Source organism: Epinephelus lanceolatus, chromosome 1 (assembly GCF_041903045.1).
Source record: "Epinephelus lanceolatus isolate andai-2023 chromosome 1, ASM4190304v1, whole genome shotgun sequence".
In the NCBI taxonomy this organism is placed as follows: Eukaryota; Metazoa; Chordata; class Actinopteri; order Perciformes; family Serranidae; genus Epinephelus; species Epinephelus lanceolatus.
This window is the reverse complement of record NC_135734.1, coordinates 5,015,952-5,043,322: the sequence shown is the minus strand read 5'-3', so window position 1 is coordinate 5,043,322 and position 27,371 is coordinate 5,015,952. Positions and strand designations below refer to the sequence as shown.

Sequence of the window (27,371 nt, the reverse complement as noted above, 5' to 3'; positions counted from 1 at the left end):
TTTTTAATTCGCCGGTTGCTAACAGCCTCATCCCTCTCCTCGCATCACTGCGCCGCTGTTAGCCGCTGTTAGCAGCTGTTAGCGGCCAGTCGCTAACAGCCTCATCCCTCTCCTCGCATCACTGCGCCGCTGTTAGCCGCTGTTAGCGCTGGCCTGTGATTGTATTACCTTTCTCCTTCAGCAGCTCTCTCCACCTGGGAAAGGCAACCCCAATGCTGACCCTTGTTTTTTTTAATTCGCCGGTCACGCTGCCTTTTTGATTCCCTTTTTCACTTTCTTGGCGACGAGGATTCCGTCTCCCGTGATGCTGCATAATACATGACCCTGCATTATGCTCAAAGACTGGGACTTTGTTATGCGGCAGTAGTGCCACTGGCCACTGACAGCTGTTAGTAATGCGAGGAGAGGGATGAGGTGTGTGAGGTTGAGCCACTTGTCAGTTGTCAAAGGACAAGACGTGATCGGTTTGTTTCAATTTACATCCGCCCCAACAGTCCTACGTTGTAAACACAGCCAACATGGTGAGGAGGGGGTTTGTCAACTCGCGTCGCGTGTGTCTGTGTAGGAGCCTGAATGAATACTCCATGTAGTATCAGATGACATGGTTTCATCAGTGTTATCATAGCTTTTTGGTACACAGTGGCTACAGGTGTTGCAATACGCGTTTGAAACAGTGAGGTGCTAGAGTGCGCCATCTGTTTGAATACAATATATGATTTCAACGTTAGATGGGAGAAATTCCTACACACTGTGGCTTTAAATTAATTACACACAAATTTCTGCTTTCCTCCCTCCCTCCCTCCCTCCTCCTGATTTGCAAGTACTGCACCCTGAATCAGAAGATTTAATTTTACGTGGTTTTCAAAACAGGATTTCAAAAGCTCTCTGGTAGTTGAATGCCTCTGGGACAGGCCCACTTATGACAACCAACTGGATCCGTGGAGTGCGCGATCCGGCTGAGGCGCGGGTGCTGGAGCTAATAGCTGCCATTCAAGTCAATGTAAGCTGCTCCACCAGCTGTGGCTTAGATGCAGCTCGGCGCTACGCTCTGCTAAAAATACGCGCCAGGTCTATTTCTGACGGACGCCGCATGACGGCATGTCAATTTGCACAGACCAAATGAGTCAAACAGGAAGTCAGGCGCAGAAAAGACGAGAGTACCGTCAATTTAAAAAAAAACCAAACCAAAACAAAACAAAAAAAAAAAAAATAAAAAAAAAAAAACACCCCACATAAGAAACAAAAAGTTTTCAGAGTGTACTTCAATAGTGCTGTGTGCTGCTGTACAGGCTCAGAGTTGCCTTAAAGGAGCAATAAGCGAAATTCATCATTTCTAGATTGAAGGAATTAAATAATTGCTATGTGAAGAACTAGAGGTGTAATTTCATCTGGAGTATAGCATGAACCTCACACACCCTATCTCTGTGTTGATCTCCAGCCCCTTGTTTACAAGCCGGTCTGGCTGTGTGTTCATGTGGATGGAGCCCTTGGCCCTCCCTCCCTATAAAAGGCTACAGCCAGTGCTCTGGCTCTGGCTGCTCTGGTACTCTGCATGAGCCGGCTCACGGAGAAGAGTAGGAATGTTAGCGTGGCAGCCGACTAGTGCTAACGCTAATGTCCCTACTCTTCTCCGTGAGCCTGGCGGGCTCGCGGGCTCACGACTCTGGCTCACAGAGAAGAGTAGGGACGTTAGCGTGGCAGCCAACTAGTGCTAACACTAACAGGAAAGCAGGGAAATAGCTAGACACAGCAGAGACCGAGAGTGAGTGAAAGACATCGCAAACTAAGTTGGCCGTTTAGGTTTTATTTCCTCACCCCTGTGGCGAGTGAATCTGCCTGTAGTGAAACCGGGGCTAACCGGTGCTTCCTCCTCAGGCTCCACTTCACTCAGCTGCCAGCACAGCCAGTTAGCCTCTGCGGGTCCATGTCATTGGTCCGACAGCCCATTGGTTCGACATCCCATTAGTCCAACTGTCCGCGGTGCTTAATGGCTTGTGGCGGGCATATGGTGCGCCGCAACTGGCTCTGGGTCAGCTGGGAAAGGCTTGAGGTGGAGCAGGCTCACGGCTTATGTGTTTGTCACTTTCTTTTTCATTTTAACCCACACCATGATCTTTTCCTGACCCTAACCAAGTGGTTTTTGTGCCTAAACCTAACCAGACCTTAACCACAGGGCATCATGATGATTTCGGAACGGACTTCGGAACAATGGGTTTAATATGGTCGGAACAATAGGATGTTGGACCAATGGGCTGTCGGACCAATGGGCAGTTCCCGCCTCCGCTAGCCTCCCAGCTAGCGGGGGCTAACCGGTTCTTCCTCCTCAGGCTCCACTTCACTCAGCTGCCAGCACAGCCAGTTAGCCTCCGCTAGCTTCCCAGCTAACGTTAGCCCCGGCTCTCCGTTTGGATCCAACCAGAGCACCAAGCCCTGGTTTGTTATTCGGGTTAATGTGGGAAGAAGCAGCGGGTATATCGGGCAGCTGAGTGAAGTGGAGCCTGCGGAACAAACACCAGGTCTGTCTGGATGTAATAGTCCGTGGAGATGCTGCGGTGCTCGGCTGCACAGACGAGGTGAGTGGGGTGGGGGGTGGAGAGCAGAGGTAGAGGGAGGAGTGGCTCATGACACTCTTTGTTTTGGTCTACAGTCAGTGCACAAGAGTGAACCTAGCGGTGAAACGATTTCACTTTTTGCCCCTTTAAGGCCCTGACACACCAAGCCGAAGGTTGGCCGTGAGTCAAAGTTGGGCCGTCGGTGAGCGTCTGTCGCCCTAGTTTTTGCGGTGCATCCCGCATCGTCGGCACTTCGGCGTCAGCCGATTGAGCATGTTGAATCGGTGTCGGAGCTTGTCGGTGAGAGAGATCACTCTGATTGGCTGTTCAGGTTTATTTCCTCGCCTCTGTAGCGAGTGAATCTGCCTGTAGTGAAACCGGGGCTAACCGGTGCTTCCTCCTCAGGCTTCACCTCATTCTGCTGCCCGACAGACCTGCTGCTTCTTCCCAATTTAACCTGAATAACAAACTGGGGCTAGCTGTGAGGCTAGTGGAGCATTAGCCACAGCATGACCGGAGTGAAGCACAGCCAGTTAGCCTCCGCTAGCTTCCCAGCTAGCCCCAGCTCTCCATTTGGATCAAACCGGAGCACCGAGCCCTGGTTTGTTATTCAGGTTAAAGTGGGAAGAAGCAGCGGGTTTGTCGGGCAGCTGAGTGAAGTGTAGCCTGTGGAGGAAACATCGGGACTGTCTGGATGTAATAGTCCGTGTTCGGCTGCACAGATAGGAAACCCCTCAGCTGACAGGATGTACCACTCTCTCACTCCGCTCTCTCTCACGCAGGCGCAGAACGTACGTGCTACTTGGCTGTCGGATGTAGTCTTTGTAGTGGGTTCAAATGCAACTGACACAGGGCGACATGAGGCGACGTAGACGACGCAACAGTTGGCTTTCGTTGCTGCTAGTTCTTTGATGTTGGTTTGGTGTATCAGCACCTTTAAATACAGCCACGCAATTGATGTTTGCCGGATGTTTTCAAGAATGCTTCAAGGACTCAGAGTTACGGGGGCACTGGCCCCTGCTGCCCCCCAAAACCGCCATTGATCATATGACCAAACTCAGGGACATCAAAGCCATCCAGAACAACTTATTACAGGCTCAGTGGCAGCTCATTTACAGTGGGTGTATGTAAAGAGTAAATGCTCCTTTGAAAGTGATACTGGCATGAGCACAGATGTCCCGCTGTTTACTACAGCTCCTCTTTCCTTTTACGTCCTCATTGCATCTGTCCTTCCCATTGTATAAAGAAGGGGCTGAGACAGAAAGAGGGGATGCAAATGATCCAACAGAGGAAGTACCAGGGCCCTAGGAAAGCTGTTCAGCCCTCCAGCATATTTTGCCCAGTGGTATTCCAGTGGAAAAATGCCCTGCTCCCCAGAAAACATTTTCCTCATGGGCCACCACTCTATAAGAGATGTCTATAAACCTGTTGACAGGATACCACCAAGTGCAAACAAGGCCAATTCTTTCTATTCTTTTTTTTTTTTATCCGTAGAGGTATTATATTATTAAAACTTTCCTGGAGCTGAGAAAAACGATTTAAAAATCTGTGACGTCGTCACAATCTAAAGCATATGAGCTGAGTGGGAACTTGTGGGCAGGGCCAGCGGCAGAAACATAACTGCGCATTTTCAGTGGGCCACATACCGTGAAAGTAAACCCAGAAGTTAGAACTCTTTTGGCATATGCGCCAGGTGAGCAAGTCCACTGGACTGAATAGGTACCATCTTGGGTCCAGTATCTAGTTGTTATTAAAACATGGGAAGCACAACTTTATGTCGCTGTGCACCAGTCAAGTCTCAAGCTGCTCTTAAAGTTTACATCAATGTCTGTGAAAGCATGGATGCTTCACACACACTGTCCCCTCGACAGCACAGAGGATCTAAATAATCAGCACAGTTTCAAGGTGGGCACCCAAAATGATTGTCACCATTAAGTATCTTAGCTATATTTCCCCTTCTGCTCCTAAGAGATGATGTTGAATAATGGCCAGAAAAGTGTTTTATCAGAAAACTAGAAAAGCGCTCGGAGAGCGCAGACCTCCGCCAAGCAGCTCGGATTTCCCGCCATTTTATTATTTTATCCACTTCGCTTCCACCGATCACCATCAAAATTTTATCATCTGTCCCTTGTCCCATTATCAACCTTTCCTGAAAATTTCATCAAAATCTGTTTAGAGTTATTTTGTAGACAAACAAACACACAGACAAACAGACCAACACTAGCGAAAACATAGCCTCCTTGGCGGAGGTAATTATGATGCCACAGTGGAGCTGGGTACCTGTTGGATATGACATGGATATAAAATGTCATCACTTTATCATTATATCCTATCAGACATTTGTGTGAAGTTTTGTAATAATTAGCATATGAATTCTTGAGTGATGGCCAAAAACATATTTTGTGAGGTCAAACTGACCTTGACCTTTGACCACAAAAAATTATGGACATTTGTGTCAAATTTAAAGAAAATCACTTAAGGTGTTCTGGGGGTATCATGTTCACGAGGATGGAACAAATGCAAGATCACACTGACTTTGACCACCAAAATTCAATAAGTTCATTGTTGAGTCCAAGTGAACGTTTGTGTCAAATTTAAAGAAATTTCCTTAAGCTGTTCTTCAGATATTGTGTTCACGAGAATGAGATGGATGCAAGGTCACAGCAACCTTGACCTTTGACCCTTGATCATCAAAATCTCAATAGCTCATCATAGAGTCCAAGAGAATATCTGTGCCAAACTTGAAGACATTCCCTCAAGACATTCTTGAAATATCACGTGCATGAGAATGAGACGGACAATGTCACAGTGACCTTGACCTTTGACCACCAAAAACTAATCAGTTCATCGCTGAGTCCAAGTGAACATTTGTGCCACAGATATCGCCGGTGCTGAGGCATAAAAAGCATAGGAATAGCTGAATGTGCCTTTTTAAGTACAGATGGCATTTTAAATTATAATGTAGTTGACAGTGAGTATAGACATTAAAAATATGGCTGACATTTCTGCTCTCGTAATTAAACTAACCGTTAATTAGTGCCCAGTAAACTATAAACCCAACGTTGCAGTGATAATTTTTTCCACATAAAGAAAAAAGGCTACAGTGGTCATATTCTCTTGAGCACCTTATTTTATTTCATCATCTTTAAGGTGCAGAGAAAAATTTCACATTCACGAAGTGCTGCTGTCCCTCACATTCACCAGTTTAATGCACACTGTGCATCTGTCAAAGTGCTAGAATGAAAATTTATCCCACACTTATTAAACAGTCTTATTACTTAAACCCAAATGTTTTATAATTTACTCTTCATTTAGTATTCACAATCCGTTAATACCTCCTGATTTGTATTGTTGTTTATTTATGTTTTGCTTAATTGTGATTTTAACTCAATACAATATACTTCTCTACCAAACGAGGATGACTCCACACTCTTACCTGTAGCATTGCTGGTGTGAGAGAGGCAGTAGGTAGAGATGGGCTGCAAAGGTTCATGGGGGAGAAGTCAGAGGTGGTAACCAGCAGAGCCGGTGGGCTGATCTGCAGAATTTTCGGTGGCTTGCGTGTCTTTCCTGAGCTCAGAGTGCTGACTGTGGTGCTGCTGCTAAGCGAGGATGAACTGGTTTCAGCGTCTACCAGACTGGTCTCGTCTCCAGACAAACCCATAGCACTGTCCACCTGGTGGACAAGAGACACATTACAATTTGTTTCATTGATATCATTTTTTTTTAATTTAGTCACCTTTCACTTGTTTGCTCTAAAATATCTGGGTCAATCAATATAATAACTATTTGTGAACTTTAGGTTACACAGCTCATTTGATGTGTTCAGAGTATAAGAAAAAAACTGTAATCTGCATACAGTGGGGGAAATAAGTATTCAGCATGTCAACATTTTTTTCATTAAACATATTTCCATCGTCACTGGTGGATGGCAACAGATTCTTCTCAAGAATTTTCAGTGCATGGCACCATTTATCTTTCCTTTATGAAATCTGCTGGTCACATGAGAAGAGAAACAGCCCCAAATGATGATGTTTCCACCTCTGAACTTCAACTGAACTTTTCTCCTCCAAATATGGCGAGTCATATTTTTGCAGAAAAGCTTGTTTAAAGTTTGCATAACAACATCTAGAGAACTTTGCACAGGGTTTCCCACACATTAATGTATTTGTGGCAGACCCCACAATTAAAACATGTGCCTCCATGTTTAGATTTTCTATTTTTGAAGCGCCGTTGGAATATATACACACACAAACATATATACATATACACACACATATATATATGCATATATATATATATATATATATATATATATATATATATATGCATATATATATATATATATATATATATATGCATATATATATATATATGTATATATATATATATATATATATGCATACATATATATATATATATATATATATATATATATATATATATATATATACACAGTACAGGCCAAAAGTTTGGACACACCTTCTCATTCAATGCGTTTTCTTTATTTTCATGACTATTTACATTGTAGATTCTCACTGAAGGCATCAAAACTATGAATGAACACATGTGGAGTTATGTACTTAACAAAAAAAGGTGAAATAACTGAAAACATGTTTTATATTCTAGTTTCTTCAAAATAGCCACCCTTTGCTCTGATTACTGCTTTGCACACTCTTGGCATTCTCTCCATGAGCTTCAAGAGGTAGTCACCTGAAATGGTTTCCACTTCACAGGTGTGCCTTATCAGGGTTCATTAGTGGAATTTCTTGCTTTATCAATGGGGTTGGGACCATCAGTTGTGTTGTGCAGAAGTCAGGTTAATACACAGCCGACAGCCCTATTGGACAACTGTTAAAATTCATATTATGACAAGAACCAATCAGCTAACTAAAGAAAAACAAGTGGCCATCATTACTTTAAGAAATGAAGGTCAGTCAGTCCGGAAAATTGCAAAAACTTTAAATGTGTCCCCAAGTGGAGTCGCAAAAACCATCAAGCGCTACAAGGAAACTGGCACACATGGGGACCGACCCAGGAAAGGAAGACCAAGAGTCACCTCTGCTTCTGAGGATAAGTTCATCCGAGTCACCAGCCTCAGAAATCGCAAGTTAACAGCAGCTCAGATCAGAGACCAGATGAATGCCACACAGAGTTCTAGCAGCAGACCCATCTCTAGAACAACTGTTAAGAGGAGACTGCGCCAATCAGGCCTTCATGGTCAAATAGCTGCTAGGAAACCACTGCTAAGGAGAGGCAACAAGCAGAAGAGATATGTTTGGGCCAAGAAACACAAGGAATGGACATTAGACCAGTGGAAATCTGTGCTTTGGTCTGATGAGTCCAAATTTGAGATCTTTGGTTCCAACCGCCGTGTCTTTGTGAGACGCAGAAAAGGTGAACGGATGGATTCCACATGCCTGGTTCCCACTGTGAAGCATGGAGGAGGAGGTATGATGGTGTGGGGGTGTTTTGCTGGTGACACTGTTGGGGATTTATTCAAAATTGAAGGCACACTGAACCAGCATGGCTACCACAGCATCCTGCAGCGACATGCCATCCCATCCGGTTTGCGTTTAGTTGGATGATCATTTATTTTTCAACAGGACAATGACCCCAAACACACCTCCAGGCTGTGTAAGGGCTATTTGACCAAGAAGGAGAGTGATGGAGTGCTGCGGCAGATGACCTGGCCTCCACAGTCACCGGACCTGAACCCAATCGAGATGGTTTGGGGTGAGCTGGACCGCAGAGTGAAGGCAAAGGGGCCAACAAGTGCTAAACACCTCTGGGAACTCCTTCAAGACTGTTGGAAAACCATTTCAGGTGACTACCTCTTGAAGCTCATGGAGAGAATGCCAAGAGTGTGCAAAGCAGTAATCAGAGCAAAGGGTGGCTATTTTGAAGAAACTAGAATATAAAACATGTTTTCAGTTATTTCACCTTTTTTTGTTAAGTACATAACTCCACATGTGTTCATTCATAGTTTTGATGCCTTCAGTGAGAATCTACAATGTAAATAGTCATGAAAATAAAGAAAACGCATTGAATGAGAAGGTGTGTCCAAACTTTTGGCCTGTACTGTATATATATATATACTAAGGCTGTGCAATTAATCGTCTGGTGATTGCGATTATGATTTTGAGGTCAAACGATTTCAAAATTAATGAAATCGAGGGCAAACGATTTTTGGTCACGGACGTCTGGAGATGTTATTTTGTCTTCTACAGAAGCCGCACATGCGCAATACCGCCCCCTCCTCTCCTATTCACTCCACAAGCCAGTCAAGTAGGTGAACTACGAGTAATGCGAGGGGCAGGTGATTGTGGAAGATTTCAAAAACACAGCGTGCAGAAAATGGCAGAGGGAAAGCGAGAGAGGTTGGTCTGTGAGAGTGTGTGTGTGTGTGTGTGTGTGCGTGGGCACGTGTGTGTGTGTGTGTGTGCACACATCGGGACCGAACTCCGCCGTGCGCGATACAGAGAGCAGAGGAGAAATGTAAATGTGCAACCATGTAGAGACAGAAATGACATGCCGTCATGTAAACAATATAAGTCATTACATGTGGCGCATAATCATGATTTCAATTTTGACCAAAATTAATAATTAATAATAATGATTATGATTTTTTCTATAATTGAGCAACCCTAATATATACATATACATACATATATCTATATATCTATATACATACATACATTCATACATACATACATATACACACACACACATATATATGTATATATATATATATATATATATATATATATATATATATGCACACACACACGTGTATATAACAGAAGTTAGAGTAAGCTTTAAAATGTTTTGTTATTTTTGAAGTATTTAACTTGCATGGTGTGGGATGTGTTTGTATGTATACTAGCCTTCTCCTGTGCATCTGTGAGTTCTGGTGCCTGAGCATCTGTGGGCTGAGAAGATCCAGACTCTATATCGCTGTCAATCACCAGTTCCTGGGAGGAGTCAGGCACTAGGCTTGGGGACGGACTGGCTGAGATCAGGTCTGGCAGGCCAAACGTTGGCTCAGATGGGCGGATGTTTTCAAATGGGTAGACGGACTGGGATGGCAGGGAGGAGTGAACATCTTCCGTCCTCAAGGTTGGAGCATGCAAAGAATCCAAGGGGTTGGACATCAGTTCCGGCTCTATGACCACTTCAATAGACGCTGGTGGTGCTGGCTTTGGAGGGGTGTTTCCAAACTTGATGACAGATGGCAAAGCAGTTGGCTGCTGTGGCTGTTGCAACTGCTCCTGGCTCTGGGGTGCAGCAGTGAGACCTCTCTTGTCAGCCATCTTCTCTGCTGGGTTCTCAATTTTGATGGACTTAAAGAGCTGGCGTCCATTTTGCAGTGAGTTGAGAGTAAAAGAGGTGTACAGGCCAGAGTGGATGTAGTCGTTGCGGTTTGATGGCTTGGAGCTGGAGCCCAGAGCTGCTGTGCTACTGCGGTCACCAGACTCACCCTCCTGTGCGGTGCTGTCTACCCTCTTTGATAGGTGTGGGATGCCCCCAGCACCTACATCCCCGCCCTGTGTTCGGGTAGCAACATCTCCTTTTAGGATGTCAGGATAGGACACAAAGCGATAGACAAACTTCTGACCATTCACCTTCTTTATGATGTTCTGTAAGACACAGAGAAGCAATTGCTGAGTGAGACATGTTAGATTATACTCTTAGTGAATAAATTAAAAAGTAAAAAGTGCATCATTATCATCTCTGCAGAAAACATAGAGTGAGAGTATAAACAAGACTTTCTCTCACGCAGTATGTGTCTACAAAGAGGCACTAGGGGTAAAAAATAGAAGAGTGAGACCACAAAAAAGCCTTGTACGTGGGACAGCTCTGTCCTTCCTGTCTGTACCAATCGAGCAGCCACTAATGCTGCAGCCAAACATACCAGAGCAGCCCTGCCCAGAACGCCCACAGGGTCAGACTTTGCTTCTGCCAAAACCACAAGCAGAGTGGGAGACAGACAGATCTCTCCCTCTCTTCCACATGTCACCGAGCAGTGGACTTTAAGCATTCTGAGATGTAATTAAGTTGGTTTTTGCTGTTAGCTGGTGCACACTTTGGTGCAGCTGTCTCGAACAAACAGTCCCCTCAGAGTCTCTAGCTGCTGCTTCAAAACAATTTAGGCATCATGTAATTAGTGTAATGATAACTGACTATTAAAGATCTGATCTCATTCAAGTGTGCATACCACACCATCTGATGAAACTCATTTTTTAGAAACTGCAAGTGGGGCACAAAATATTAGGGTGCTCACGCCCCGAAGCATCCTTACAGCTGTGCATCTGTGCCAGGTTCATTCACTCAGTGGCAACAGTAATACGATATTTTCAAAAACAGCTCAAATAGAGAGCAGAAATATTCTGAAAAAGTGACGCAACATTTAGTTGTTTGCCAAATACTTGGCAAACGCTAATTTCACTTCTCCTAATGTGCCTAGTTTAAAAATGATTGCTCCATAAATGGAGGGGAGCGGGTTTCACAGTGAAAGCTATACATCCTTAAGGTGCTGCAAATGGTTATATGATTTTTTTTATACTGGACATTATTTTAGGCATACAACTTCAATTCATTTTTGATTACACCCCCTTGATTCACCAGTGTTTAACTGTGCCACTGACAAATATTATTATAATCAGTATTTTGCTTGAAGTCGATGTAAACTAGAATTACCACTTTGCGGTTGTATGCCTCCATGGACCATTCAAGTTGCACTTATAATTTACATCCATGTCTGTGAAAACATGGATGCTTCACAATGTCTTCCCACCACGAATACAGATAATCCATACAATCAGCACAGTTTCAAGGTGGACACCCAAGATTAGAGTGACCAATTCAGTATCTGACCAAATGTCTCCCCTTCTGTTCCTACGTTATGATGTTGAATGATGGCCAGAAAAGGGTTTTCGCAGAACATTTTGATGTCACAGTGAAGCTGACCTTTGACCTTTTGGATGTAAAATATCATCACTTCATCATTTTATCCTATCAGACATTTCTGTCATAATTTTGTCATAATCAGCATCAGAGGCCACAGTGTCCTTGACCTTTGACCACCAAATTTTAATCAGTTCATCATTCCAAGTGGACATTTGTGCCAAATTTAAGGAAATTCCCTCAAGTTGTTCTTGAGGTATTGACAAGATATTCACAGAGGATAGGACAGATGGACGGACTTACAACTGCAAAACAAAATGCCTGATCTTGTGGCTCTGCACTGTAGTGGCCGCGCTAACATGGGAGTCCACATCAGTGAGGACCTCACCTGGACACTCAACACCACAAAGCTGGTCAAGAAGCTCAACAGTAGTACTTTCTGAGGAGGCTGAGGAAGTTTGGCATGTCGGCCAAAATCCTCAGCATCTTCTACAGCTGCATTGTGGAGGGCATCCTGACCAGCTGCATCACTGTGTGGTATGGCAGCACTACTGCTATGGACCGCAAAAACGTGCAGAGAGTGGTGAAAACTGCTGAGAAGATCACTAGGCCCTGATCACTGATGACTGCCCTCTCTGCAGAGCACCTACCACCGCAGAGTCCACTGGAGAGCTGCGTCCATACTCAGGGACCCCACCCACCCCCAGCATCGACTGTTCAAACATTAAAGTCACACTCAGTACGTTTACATGCACAGTTTAATTCCACTTTTAATTGGAATGAAAGGCCATTCCGATTAAAAGTGGTCATTCCGATTGAAAATTAAATCCGATTAAAGGGAGTGGTTTATTCCGTTTGTCATTCCGAATGAAAGAATTTTGTGTGCATGTATACACTCATTCCTCTTTAAGTTCATCCCGGTCTTTCTGTGCATGCTCGTTTCCTTGCCCTTCTGGCGCGATGACATATATAGCGTGCATAGCAACAGGCTGAGATAGAGCAGTCGGACTCGTTGCACTCACCGGTTTCCATTCGCCACAGCACGGTCTTCTATCTCCCTTCTTCAACCTTCTACCTCCCTTCTCCTCCTCAACAGATGAAGCATTAACAGAACAAGGTTGTTGTCGTACTGCTGCTTCAAGAATATAAGCAAAACACGCCCGAAAAAGGCACTAAGAATGGCGTCGTCAAGCATCTTGTTATCCAGAGCGAGGACTACAGTGTTTTCTTCCGGTAAATGTAAACATGCAACATCCGCCCCGCCCCCTATCCAATCAGAAACCTTCCCTGCCCCAAACCTTGCGCAGACCTGAATAAAGGCAATTGAACTGATCTCCCATGTAAACCCTCATTCGGAATGAATATTTCCCATGTAAACTACCTGGAAAGACTTTAATTCCGAATGATTTCATTCAGATTTATTTCATTCCGAATGAGAAGCCATCATGTAACCATAGCCACTGTGTAGGAATTTTTCCCATCTAACGTTGAAATCATATATTGCATTCAAACGGATAGCGCACTCTAGCGCCTCACTGTTTCAAACGCGTATTGCAACAACAATAGCCGCTGTGTACCAAAAAGCTATGATAACATTGATGAAACCATGTCATCCGATACTACATGGAGTATTCATTCAGGCTCCTACACAGACACACGCAACACGAGTTAACAAACCCCGTCCTCACCATGCTGGCTGTGTTTACAACGTAGGACTGTTGTCCCGTGATGCTGCATATGCATGATCCTGCATTATGCTCAAAGAGTGGGACTTTGTTATGCTGCAGTAGTGCCGGGGTAGTAGCAGTTGCTACTACTAGTTACTCCTCTTCTTCGGCTTCTCAGTCACGCAGCACTGGTCTGGCTCTCAACGAAAACGCCAAAGGCGGGGCTGTATGTCCCCTGCTGGCGGATGTATTCTGAAGATGGTGAAACGTTATGGAACCCCCCAGTTGACATACCCACACAATGTACAAACAAATTTGAAATTCTCCTTTTACGAGAATAAGTGAGATTATCGGTGGAGGTAATAGTACACCAATGACGACATATTTATGAATGCAGACATTGATTTTTGCCAATAAACAACTGAAAATGTCACACAATGTCCCTTTGAGCAGGTCAATTCATACAAATATCTGGGGGTTCACACTGATAATGACTTAAGCTGGCACATGCAAGTGGCAAGTGTCTGTGCCCGAATCCACCAGCGCCTGCATTTTCTCTGCCGACTCAGTGTTTGAGTGTTTGATGTCTGCAGGAATATTATGTTGATTTTCTACAGAGCAACCACTGAGTCCGTGTTACGGTATGGCATTACCAGCTGGTTCAGCAACTTTACTGTTAAGTCAAAAGCTCAGATACTAAATCTGATAAAAACAGCAGGGAAAATCATTGGTATGGCAGCACCTGTAACTCCCCAAGACCTGTTTGAACAAACAACCCTCAGACTTGCAGACAATATTTTATCTGACACATCTCATGTACTGCACTCTGAATATCTTTTACTAAACTCAGGAAGGAGGTACAGAGTTCCGCTATGTAAACATAACAGATACAAACACTCGTTCATTCCATTGTCAGTGAAGCTCATCTACGAGCAGATTGTTCAGGAGGGACAAAAAAGATAGAGTTTTTTAAGGTCAAGTGAGCAGAAATTGCACTGACATGCTGAAATGCACTTTTATGTGATTCTGTTGACCATTTATTTATTACGTAATTGTTTATTTTTTATTGATGACTAATGTGAGTGGAATGGGTTGTTTGTGGGTGTAATGTGTTGTCTGTGCAGCAGACCCCTCTGTCCAAGACAAATTTCTCCCAAGGGAGACCAATAAAGACACTTTGACTTAATCAGTGATTGTCAGCTGAGATTCATAAAGCAAGACAAACAAACAACAACAACAAACATGTATTATAGCTTTATAATGGCTGAATAAGATCAGAAATCAATGCGGCTGCTAACATTACCTGGCGATGCATCATGCGTATTGGCCAAGTTTTGCTAGAGAAAATAACAACACTTGCAAAATAAAATGCTGTAGTCAATTTGTTTAAGTGTTAGCTTCATTTAGGGATGTAACGATTATTGGTAAAATGATAAACGGTCAAATTCCCACGGTTAGTATTACCGTTTCAAATTTTAATTATCATTAAAACTGTGGTTGATTACCGCACTTTGAAAAACTCATGGTGATACTGCTCATTGCCTGGAAAAGCAGCAGCAGCAGTCCCTCAGACGCAGGTGCGCATGCACAGTTTGCAATGCTTGACCTCTGAAAACTGGCGGAAGGCACCGAAGGCAACCGCATGGACAGTGCTCCGGAGATTTTTTTCCCGCTCTAAAAGGACAAAGTCTGAAGTCTGGACGTATTTTGGATTTTATAAGGATGCTGAGGGGAAACTAATTGAAGATAGTCACCCTCTCTGCAGAAAATGTAGGAAAAAAAAGTCTCTGCGAAGGGGGGTAACACTTCAAATTTGATGAGCCATCTCCGTGACCAACACCCACAACTATACAGCGAGTGTAAGGTAAGTTAACTTTTAGCTGAATGCATGATGTGGGGACTTCGGAATAGTGGAAAATGTCATAGTTTGTCTGTCTAACTCTCCCATAGTTTGTCAATAAAGGAAATAGAAATTTTAAGTGTTACCTAACGTTACTCCTGTAAAAATACATGTTATTGGGTGCAATGGGCAAGTAGTGTCTGCAGGTCTCTGCACATGACACATACAGCAACAGAACAGCAGGTTGTGTTTCCGCTATGTACGGCCGCTGCTACTTAATTATTGCCGACACTGCTTCAGAATTGGGGCAGACGCACAATAATTACAGTAGAGATGCATGTTTGGTCCGTTTCTGCTCCGGCACGGCACTAGCCCAACTCCGCTGCAAATATACTCTGTCATAGCTCCAGTTGCCAGAGCCCGAAGCCCAGAGCACAGCGCATCAATGTCTCACAGAAGCAACAAGAGGGACAGGAAGTCTGACACAGATCTGGTTAATTTTCAGAATAAAACGTTCCGTGTTAAAAACAAATCCTAGAGGAAGCACTGCATCGTGTTTTGCTTTTACAGGAGTAACGTTAGTGTGTGTGTGTCAGTCAGATGATAATAATATAATAATAATAATACATTTGCTTTTCCTTTGTTTACAGAGTGGGCGTGCAGCAGGCAAACCCAATGATGCTACTGCTACTACATCCTCATCTACAGTGACACAAATGATACAGAGCGCATTTCAAAGGCAGCTGCTTATGCACCTACATCGAAATTTGCTAAAGACCTCACTGCAGCCCTCTCATATTTTATTGCAAAGGACAAAGGACAGTGCCCCAAGGAACTGTTTCTGCACCATTCGTCTTCACCCTCTACACCTCTGATTTCCGGTTCAATTCTGGCTCCTGCCACCTCCAAAAGTTTTCCGACGACTCCTCTATAGTCGGATGCATCAGCAATGATGACAAGGAGGAATACAGAGGACTGATTGAGAGCTTTGTCGCGTGAAGCAAACGAAACCACCTTCAACTCAACATCAACAACTGGAGGCAACCTGCCCCAGTCCCCATCCAGGGCGTGGAGGTGGAGATGGTGGACTCGTACAAGTACCTTGGGGCCCACATCAACAATAAACTGGACTGGACTCATAACACAGATGCCCTCTATAGGAAAGGACAGAGCAGGATGTTCTTCCTGAGGAGACTCAGATCATTTGGCGTCTGTAGTGGGCTCCTCAAGACCTTCTACCAGTCTATGGTTGCCAGTGCACTCTTCTTTTCTGTAGTGTGCTGGTGGGGTGGAGTTAAGACTGGTGAGGTCAACAGGCTCAACAAGCTTGTGAGGAAAGCCCGTTCTGTGGTGAGACTGGACCTAGACAGTCTGGAGACAGTGGCTGAGAGGAGGGTGAAGGACAAAATCTGTGCAATCCTGGACCCTTCTCATCCCCTGCACGACGAGCTGTTGCTGATGAGCAGCTCATTCAGCCAGCCAATTATCCCACCCAGGAGCAGAACTGAACGATTCAGACACTCCTTTGTGCCCACCGCCATCAGACTGCACAACAGTGGTTCGCTTAAGCTACAATCAGCTCTGAACGGACCTATCTTGCATCCGTTCAATATGACACTTTGTCTGCCACCTGTCACTTTATTTCATTCAACACTCTGTCTGCCATTTTTTAGTCACTTTATTGATCTGATGTAGCAATTTTTATTGATGTAGCAAGTTTACTTTATCTTTTATTTATCTATTATTATCTTTAATTTTTACTTTTTATTTTTTCTCTTTAATCTTCTTCTATTTAATGTCCTTTGATTTTGGCTTGTGCTGCTGTGATACTTGAATTTCCCCCCTGGGAAATCAATAAAGTATATCTTATCTTATCTTGTGCCATTCCAAATCGTTGAGAGGCCTGGCTTTCTGAGGCTGATGAGGGTTGCTGTGCCTCATTACAAAGTTCCATCACGATACCAGTTCTGTAAGACTACATCTAGTCTTGAGCACTGAACGTAAAGAAACGTATTCTTGGTTCTTATCTACAATTTGCACAAAGTGCAGTTACCTCTTATGGCCATAAGGTGCCATCTTTAATGCACATTTGTATGTTTGATGTTTACATGTTATTATTATTGTTGTTAGTATTTATTTTACTCTAAAGTCACAGAGTCATACTTTTGACAGCTTTGTGCAGAGGGTCAACAGATGCATCATTTGATCTGTCACAACTGTTTAAGTGCACACTGCAGACAAATGTTTTTGCAATTAAAGCAATAAAAATGTTGAATTTTCAAAAAAAACAAAACAAAACAAAAAACAAATTTGTTACTCATTTCTCTCATTTCAGAAACTTTATTATTTTCTCTTATATTACTCTTGCCCTTAAAAAAAGCTAAAGTAATTTAATGAAAACACGCAGTATTTCTTATCCAATTACGCAATACATCACCAGAATAATTGAAAGAACACTCAATTACTAAAAGAATTGATAGCTGGAGCCCTAGGCGACACCCACTCAGTCAAGGACTTATGGACTTAGCTATAGCACTAAAAGTGAGCTGTCATGGTCCAGGCAAAAACTTTAGATAACACATGTTAAAAAGAACAATACAATGAGACACAGTCCCCAGCAGGAGGGAGCTGCTTTCTCTGGAGCTGCACCTACTGATTATTTAGTACAACCCTCCCCTCTTCAGCTCAGGTCTGGGGTGTACATCCCCGTGTGACTGGTAGAGGCTGCACCACCACCGGCCACTATCAGAGCAAGTTCCACCGATGATGGTGTGTAAAATGTCTTCTCAGTGTTGATTAATCAGCCAAACTGAAATTGGGCAATATCTGGAAAACACCCTCTAATTTTACTCTACAACCTGCAGTTCTAAAACCAGGCCTGAGGACAATCCTGCAATTGCCAGCACCACTATATCTGTGAAGATGTACCTCAGCAAAAAACCTGCGTAACACCATCCCAAACACATCCCTTCTCAGAACTTAAGTTTCTCAGAATTTTCAGTTTCCAAAACTTGTAATGATTTTAATCTTTTTCTGCCAGCCTACAAGGGCTGGCTATGGATGAAATCAAAAGAAGAATAAGAGGAAAAAACATAAGATGGCTCCAGCCTACCAACCACATTTTGGCCAATCCAACAGCTACCCGCAACTTTTGGCCAACTGTATGGACATTGTTCTGCCCACAGATGCCAACATCAGATGTTCAAAAACAGCTGAGAAGGCTGTGATTAGTTAGATGTTGGACAAAGTTGGAGGACAGCACATGCTTATGGTTTGGGTCAGGGGTAGGAAGTACTGGGGAGGTAGTTAAACAGTCAGTACATTTACGTGCAGGCAATAGTCGAGCTAAGCTCATAGCTCGGCTAATCAGTCAAGTCGGAATTCTCGTCTTGTCTGAGAATAAATGCAGAAGAGAAAATCGAATTTCTGACCAAGTACGTCTCACTCCACCCCAATAGCCAGCGCTGTGTCATTTTTAATATAGTGCGTATTGAATTAGTTCTGGTTCTTGTTCAGAAACTTTTTTAAATAAATTCGCGTTTCACGCTTTCCTACCATACATAAACTTCAAAATGTTTGGCTCTTTTAGCTGTCGGAGCATGAATGTAGTTTCCTCGTCCGTCCAGGAGTGTGTCTTCTGCTTCTCAGTCGCCGTGGTGTTTGTTAGTCTGTTTTTCCAGGAGTTACTGCACTGCTATAGGGCTGTCAACAAATATTCTAAATTCGAATTTAAATTCGAATTTGAAAAAAGAATGGACCATCAAATGTGAAATGAAAAAACACCAGCGCAGCTGTCCTCTTTGCAAGTGGGCGATGGCCTGGGCCGCTGCACTGAATGCACTGCATGACGGGTCAGAGAGGGGGGGCGAACGAGAGGTCCGCGGTCGTTTATAATGTAATGTTATAGATAATTGTTTTATGTGTTTTAATGTGTAGGTATGCGAATGTTTTCAAAGACGTTTATGTTGAAATAAAAATACCTGCAAGTAGTTATGTTTCCTTGTATTAATACATATACAAGTATGTTTCCCTGTATTAGTTTGCCCTCTTGAGGACATAACGCGAGAAAAAAAAAAAAAAAAATTTCGAATGGTTCGAACCTATGAGTTATTTTTAGAAGGAATATTCGAATGTTATTTTTGAGCAATTTTGACAGCCCTACACTGCTATATACTGAACTGCTGTTAAGTCATCTCCTTCTTCTTCCTGGTGAAAGCCTGCGAAAGAAAAAGTGGTGCATGCGCAGAACGCCGAGTCCGATTCCAGTCAGACTAAGTGGATACATGCAGCAATAGTTCGATTTTCAATCGAATTATCTAGGTGTGATATTCAAGCTACGGCTAGTCCAATTTTAGTCGGACTAAGCTGTTATGCATTTAAAATTCCGGTTTCAGTCCGACTAAGCCAATAATTCTCAAGCTGCATGTAAACGTACTGAGTGTGTCCAATCAGCTTTCCTATGGAAATGACAAGGCTGTGAGGTGTGGAAAAAAACACAGTGTGGAGCTCAGGCAACAGCTGGCTGATGGTTGACCCAATATTGGTCTTGTGGTGACAGCATAGTTACTGTGTTATGTTAAGTTTAAGGATGAAATACAGTGCAGTGATGTTCCATCAGCCGTGTATCCCACAGAAGAGAAGATCTCATGTGCTTACCTTGTCGTAGTAGTATCTGAGAGCCCTGCTGAGTTTGTCATAGTTCATATTGGGCTTGTTCTTGCGGGCTCCCCACAGTCGGGCTACTTCCTCTGCCTGCAGCAGTTTAAATTCCCCTTCTTCATTGGTCCAGCAGATTAGCTGCTCATTACTGGAATCCAATAGGAGCTGGAGAAGGAACTGCCACAAGGTGACAGAGTTGTCCATGTCTCTCACTGAAAAAAGGCAGAGCAGAAAAATCATTTGCCTTTTGAGCTGCTGCTCACAGCATAACAATATAGGGATGTATAAACTTGGACACTCTACTGAAAGTCAGTTCAGTAAGTTGCTTATTCAGAGAGTAGTATCAACTCAATGAGCACAAAATCTGATCCCAACTGGAGCAATAGGAAAAGTTTTGTTCATGGTCATCCTCACCTGTATCTTTACAACAGGGTTCCTACACATTTTAGCCAACAAAGATGATAGTCTGATACTGTATGATTGTACTACAGCAGCCTCCCACTCAAGCTAACGTTAACTATCCATCAGTAGTACCTGTCTCCAGTATCATTTAGTGATTTACCACACTGACAGTAAATAATCACATATCTTATGTGCTTCAAATCTTAGTGTCAAAGTCTTGGTTAACCTGCTACACAACAGTTTTTTGGGATTTTCATGTCACTCTTCCAATGTGACACGTTTCTTTCCCCAAAAGGGGGAATAGCCTTGGTGAAGTTTTAAATGGTCACACAGCGCAGCACTAGATTTTGAATTAGTATTACAAGGATCTAGGGTTTCAAGGTATACCATGATATAAAAGCTGGCAGTTATCATAGCATGTATATTTGCTTATCTATTATACTGAAAAAAAAATGCAACTGGGCAGTTATTTTCGAAGGGTAGACTTTTTACTTGTACTTCCATTGACAAAATGGTTTCAAGTTTCAATTATAGTAAGAAAACGTTTGTTCAGCCAAAAATAACCCTTCCATTTTCATTCCTTTGAGGGTCATTCTGACTGATGATAAGATAAATTCTGTAATACCAGAGACGGTTATCATACCGTGAAAGTCTCATACTGTTGCAACCCTACAAGGAACACATGTTAAACATGTTTTGGGATCTTTATGAATATATTTTAAACAGCCATGAATACAACGTCAAAACAAACTTTTCTTAAACATTTTGTTGATTCCAAACCATTTCCACCTGGAGAGCAGTTCTTGTAATTTCATAACTTTTCCAGGAATTTTATGACCGTGGGAATACTGTTACAGACCTGGATAAACCACAGAGTCTGTTGGATACCCAATAGTATGAGGCTGAAATTTGGTGCAATTGCTATAAATGGTTATTTCACAGCCAAGGAGTAAGAGACTGTTTTATAGGACCAGATGCACTGTCTAGTTCAAACACTGTTCCGTGATGCAGTTCCCACTTTTCAGGATGATAATGCCACCATACATTCTGCTGAACAAATTCAAGAGTGAACAGTTGGGCAAAGTCAAACATCTTCCGGGTTTTCAGCTTTTCAAGAACTTAGGCTGTTTAAATGGTAAAAAATGGTCATGGTCTTGTTAGGTCAATCATACTGAAATACTATCACACATTGACGCATGACATCAAATTATTTATGTTAAGCTAATTATTGAAAAATAAAAGAATTTTTAAAGAATAACATTCGTAAAGAGGTTACTTCAAAAAACAGGGCCAGAGGAAAGCTATTCTTAAAACACTCTGCAAGGATAAAAACCCTGACATAAGGACATCACTATATTTCCATAAACGGTATCATCATTACTACAGCTCCAAGTCATTTCACAAAGGACATTATGCACTTGACTACAGTATGTTCCACTACCAAAGGTCTTCAAATAGAGTGGTTAGAGACTCACAACCTGCCGAATGCTTGTACCCCTCACAATGTAGATCTGTTTGCTGTGACCATCAGCTGCTTAGAGATAATGATAACGAGCTCTCCTCCTACTGATTGCATGTTCTTTCTCTCCACATCCACTACTCTCAGTAGTGCAGTGGTAGTTGAGTGGGCACCAGAGAGCTTTTGTTGTTTTGCAAATGCCTTGTCAGCAGATTGACAGCAACTGAAAACACAAGAAAATAAATTGAAAAGGAAATGGAAGCAAAAACTCAATTATTGTAATTACTCTGAAACATATTGCTTAATGTAAATTTAATTATGTGATATTATATATTATATATGATATAATATATGCATTTTTTGGTAACTTTTTTTTATTTAAAACTTTACGTTGTAAGTATTAAAAAGTTGGATGCACAAATGGTGGACTGTGAAAACAAACAATATCTGCTCATAGAATATTATCTTAATTGAGAGGAGCAAAAATAAAAAACACTGGTAATTCCAGAAATCAGTGGGTATGAACAAAATAATAACAAATTGTAAATACCAACAAAAATAAGAGGAAATGTGTTTGTTTATCACTTCCTGCATGAGACTGGTAAGCAAATTAGTATAGCTTTATCTCAACTAAGGTGCAAATCCCATCTGGCATTTTCTTTTTATATTTTTGAGTGCCTTTGCTACAGTCTATGCATCCTATGCTGAGTAAGCTTAAAGACTATATATACGGACCTCCAGTTCCGGTTTAGAGGGGATGGCAACTTAGAAAGAGATCTCTCGACAAGAGTAATCAAACTGCCCCAAAGTAAATTAACTAACCAGTGAAGTGCACGAAAACAAGGGAGAGGGGGCACAAATGACGTCCAAAAAGAACCGGAGAGGTAAAAAGTCAACTATCGAACAAGTTGAAGACGACGAGATGCAGCTAACAGAAGAAGCTAACGTTAGCTCTCCTGGGGCTAGCCGGGGTGCCTCTCCCTTCAATTTAAACTGACATCTTTAGAAGTGTACTCGAGGAGGGAAACGCTCAGACTATACGGGCTCCCGGAGGGAGCTGAGTCTGGATCACAATCTATGATCCATTTTGTGGAGAAGCAACTTAGGGAGAATCTCAGCATCCCCACAACAACAGCGTTACAGATCCAGAGGGCGCACAGAGCGTTATCATCTCCCCCACCAGACGGCTAACAGCTCAGATCTATCCTGGTAAAATTCCTGTGCTTCACTGTTAAATTTTTTTTTATTTAAGTTTTAATTTTATATACTTTATTAATCCCCGAGGGGAAATTCAATTCTTCACTCTGTTAGTCAATTACACACAGGTCCGAACACACACATGCACAAACAGGACCAAAGTGGAGAGATGTCAGAGTGAGGGGGCTGCCCATGACAGGCGCTCCGAGTGGTTGGGGGGTTCGGTGCCTTGCTCAGGGGCACCTCGGCAGTGCCCAGGAGGTGAACTGGCACCTCTCCAGCTACCTCTCTCCACACTCTCCACCAACCCAAGTCCCTATGGACTGAGCTACTGCCGCCCCTGCCTTCTTAAAGAAGAAGTGCTTAGGCTGGCATGGCAGAAGAAAGGTTTTATGTGAGCAACAAGAAGATAAACCTCGACCACGACTATCCTCTGGAGATTATGGCCATGGGGGGAAGAAATACGCAAAGGCACGGAGGATCCTGAAAGAGAAAAATCTCCGTTTCCGGACCCTCTATCCAGCCTGCCTGAAGGTGTTTTATAAAGAAGGAGTGAAAACCTACAACGCGGTGGAGGAAGCGGTGGCAGATACAAGCAGAGGCTGCAAGTATGCAGATGGGAAGAGAACTGATGTGACTTGAGGGGTTATGTCTATGGGGGGGTTATGATATGGACGACATGGTGAAATATAATCATTGTTGAGTCAAAATGGGTGGGGATTCTCTTTCGTGAGGGTGCCATCACAGTGGAAGGCCCCCTAGCTCAGAGAGTAAATAGGGGTATTCCTTCAAAGACTATGGGAAGCAGTGGAAGTGATTCACTGCTGGAAGTGTGGTCAGGAGCATTCATGCTTCAGTTATACACCATATATTTCTATTTATTCTTTACTTCTTATTTCATATGTTGTTTAACTAAGGGGGGTTTGCCTGCTGCTGTCGGGGGGATGTTGTGCGTTCAGTTAATACAACTACATGCAAAATGAGCCAGTGAAAATTATTTCTTTTACTGTAAATGGGGTTCTGAATGTGATTAAGATGAGTAAGATATTATCTAAACTAAAGAAAGAAAAAGCCCAGATTGCCTTACTTCAGGAAACACACATGAACCAAGCGGATCACTTAAGGTTGAAAAGAAAGGGTTTTTGAATTGAAATATAATAAATAAATTATGGAATTGTAACTGCTGACAGGTGATTTAAGTCCACGTGCCAGTTTATTAACTCAGTGTCTGAAAGTCTGAGGGAAGAGTTGTGAAGTTTGATGGCCACAGGCAGGAATGACCTCCTGTAGCGCTCTGTGGTACATCTCAGGGGGAATGAGTCTGCCAATCCTGTGTCTGACCAGCACATCATGGAGTGGGTGGGAGATATGGGACAACAGGTGTAAGAATATTTACTTTCTTGATATTTTTGTGAAGTTATTTTGTTAATTAGACTTAAAAAACAAGTGAGCTTGTGAAACAGCTGAAACTAGACACACCTGGGCCCTATTTCAGAAAACAGGATTAGAGAAAACTCTGAGTATGTTGAGCCTGAGATGAGGGAAACTCAGAGTTTTCCGTTTTTTTCCGTTTGGCCTGTACTGTATATATATACAGTACAGGCCAAAAGTTTGGACACACCTTCTCATTCAATGCGTTTTCTTTATTTTCATGTACTGTATTGTACTGTATATATATACAGTACAGGCCAAAAGTTTGGACACACCTTCTCATTCAATGCGTTTTCTTTATTTTCATGTACTGTATTGTACTGTATATATATACAGTACAGGCCAAAAGTTTGGACACACCTTCTCATTCAATGCGTTTTCTTTATTTTCATGACTATTTACATTGTAGATTCTCACTGAAGGCATCAAAACTATGAATGAACACATGTGGAGTTATGTACTTAACAAAAAAAGGTGAAATAACTGAAAACATGTTTTATATTCTAGTTTCTTCAAAATAGCCACCCTTTGCTCTGATTACTGCTTTGCACACTCTTGGCATTCTCTCCATGAGCTTCAAGAGGTAGTCACCTGAAATGGTTTCCACTTCACAGGTGTGCCTTATCAGGGTTAATTAGTGGAATTTCTTGCTTTATCAATGGGGTTGGGACCATCAGTTGTGTTGTGCAGAAGTCAGGTTAATACACAGCCGACAGCCCTATTGGACAACTGTTAAAATTCATATTATGGCAAGAACCAATCAGCTAACTAAAGAAAAACGAGTGGCCATCATTACTTTAAGAAATGAAGGTCAGTCAGTCCGGAAAATTGCAAAAACTTTAAATGTGTCCCCAAGTGGAGTCGCAAAAACCATCAAGCGCTACAACCAAACTGGCACACATGAGGACCGACCCAGGAAAGGAAGACCAAGAGTCACCTCTGCTTCTGAGGATAAGTTCATCCGAGTCACCAGCCTCAGAAATCGCAAGTTAACAGCAGCTCAGATCAGAGACCAGATGAATGCCGCACAGAGTTCTAGCAGCAGACCCATCTCTAGAACAACTGTTAAGAGGAGACTGCGCCAATCAGGCCTTCATGGTCAAATAGCTGCTAGGAAACCACTGCTAAGGAGAGGCAACAAGCAGAAGAGATATGTTTGGGCCAAGAAACACAAGGAATGGACATTAGACCAGTGGAAATCTGTGCTTTGGTCTGATGAGTCCAAATTTGAGATCTTTGGTTCCAACCGCCGTGTCTTTGTGAGACGCAGAAAAGGTGAACGGATGGATTCCACATGCCTGCTTCCCACTGTGAAGCATGGAGGAGGAGGTGTGATGGTGTGGGGGTGTTTTGCTGGTGACACTGTTGGGGATTTATTCAAAATTGAAGGCACACTGAACCAGCATGGCTACCACAGCATCCTGCAGCGACATGCCATCCCATCCGGTTTGCGTTTAGTTGGACGATCATTTATTTTTCAACAGGACAATGACCCCAAACACACCTCCAGGCTGTGTAAGGGCTATTTGACCAAGAAGGAGAGTGATGGAGTGCTGCGGCAGATGACCTGGCCTCCACAGTCACCGGACCTGAACCCAATCCAGATGATTTGGGGTGAGCTGGACCGCAGAGTGAAGGCAAAGGGGCCAACAAGTGCTAAACACCTCTGGGAACTCCTTCAAGACTGTTGGAAAACCATTTCAGGTGACTACCTCTTGAAGCTCATGGAGAGAATGCCAAGAGTGTGCAAAGCAGTAATCAGAGCAAAGGGTGGCTATTTTGAAGAAACTAGAATATAAAACATGTTTTCAGTTATTTCACCTTTTTTTGTTAAGTACATAACTCCACATGTGTTCATTCATAGTTTTGATGCCTTCAGTGAGAATCTACAATGTAAATAGTCATGAAAATAAAGAAAACGCATTGAATGAGAAGGTGTGTCCAAACTTTTGGCCTGTACTGTATATATATATATATATATATATATATATATATATATATATATGTACACACACACACACACACACGTACATATATATATATATACACACAGGTATATGACGTGTCAGAGGAGAAACGAGCCGTTCACATTTCTCTCTTTGTGGCAGGTCACGGTCCACAGACCAATAAGTACTTCATTCCACTGAAATATCAATGATTGATTTATCTTTTAATAAATGACAAAAGGCACATCTGCCTCGTTTTTGTACTGTGGGTCCCAATTTTGGTACCGTGACAACACTACCTAGTCATGTCTAAGCATTCTAGTTTATTTATGATTTGTATTAGTGAGGAAAATGCACTTTTCAGTTTGTATTTAGCTAGACATGTCTGAAGTAATCTAAGTGTCAGTTGTGCATTTATATATATTTTTGTATTGGTGAGAATACAATGCACCTTTTCAGTTTGCATAACTTGTTAGTGCATTATTTATTTTGAATTACACAAAAGAGTTTGTGGACTCCTAGAGGCCTTTATTTTTGAATTTTGTATCACCCATGTGCATCCAGTACAGTGGCATGGAGTCCTCCCTAGCCTGAGAGCAAGATATAGAGAGATGTAGAGTTAATTTAGGAAAGATAAAGAACATCTTAAAAGGTGAACAATGCTGCCCTATGTTGCACCTGCATGTTCCATCATAGGTCTACCTGTACTCTTCTTATACACAAGCCATCTGACATTCAGAAATATTGTATTGTTTTTTTTGTATTATGCACTTTACTATGGCTAATGTTTATATTTTATAAGCCATTTGAAAGAGAGAGAGTTTTGTTTATTTGAAAAAATAAATATGTGCATTTCTATAAACAGAACTGTTCTTGGTTTTTGTTTTGTTAATAGTAGTGATGTCATGACGTTTGGTTAGGACAAAGCTACAGTTTGTTAAATCCACCTTTCTTTACCAGTCTTTCTTACCGCCAGGTGTGCACAAACTACAGGTGAATCTAAATTTAAAAATGAATAAATATAAATATGTCACCGGTTATTGGTTATCCGTATTGGTCTTGCAAAGCAGGAAGTTATCGGTATCGGTATCAGTATTGGCTTGAAAAAAATAATATGGTTCATCCCTAGTTTTTTTGTGCTTCATTTTTTTTTAAATATTGACCTGGGCACTGTTTTGGCACTGGAACTATTTAAAAAGTATCATTTTAACACTGGTATTGCAAAAAACCTAAACGACACCCAACCCTAGTCCCTGACAAGGACAACATCATCGATGCAGGACATGATGGTTGTTTTGGTGACAGTGCACT

The 27,371-nt window shown here is 42.4% G+C and overlaps 1 protein-coding gene across 1 annotated transcript in view; it reads right to left on the bottom strand.

Moving 5' to 3' along the window:
• elk4 (ETS transcription factor ELK4) overlaps positions 1 to 27,371 on the bottom strand; it is a 43,365-nt gene that overhangs the window by 10,576 nt on the left and 5,418 nt on the right. Inside the window, exons 2-4 of the mRNA XM_033627151.2 lie at positions 19,623 to 19,837; positions 9,440 to 10,192; positions 5,989 to 6,228 (exon numbers count right to left, since the gene is read on the bottom strand). Of these exons, the coding sequence (XP_033483042.2) occupies positions 5,989 to 6,228; positions 9,440 to 10,192; positions 19,623 to 19,829 (1,200 nt within the window). The 5' untranslated portion in view covers positions 19,830 to 19,837. The remainder of the gene's footprint in view (positions 1 to 5,988; positions 6,229 to 9,439; positions 10,193 to 19,622; positions 19,838 to 27,371) is intronic.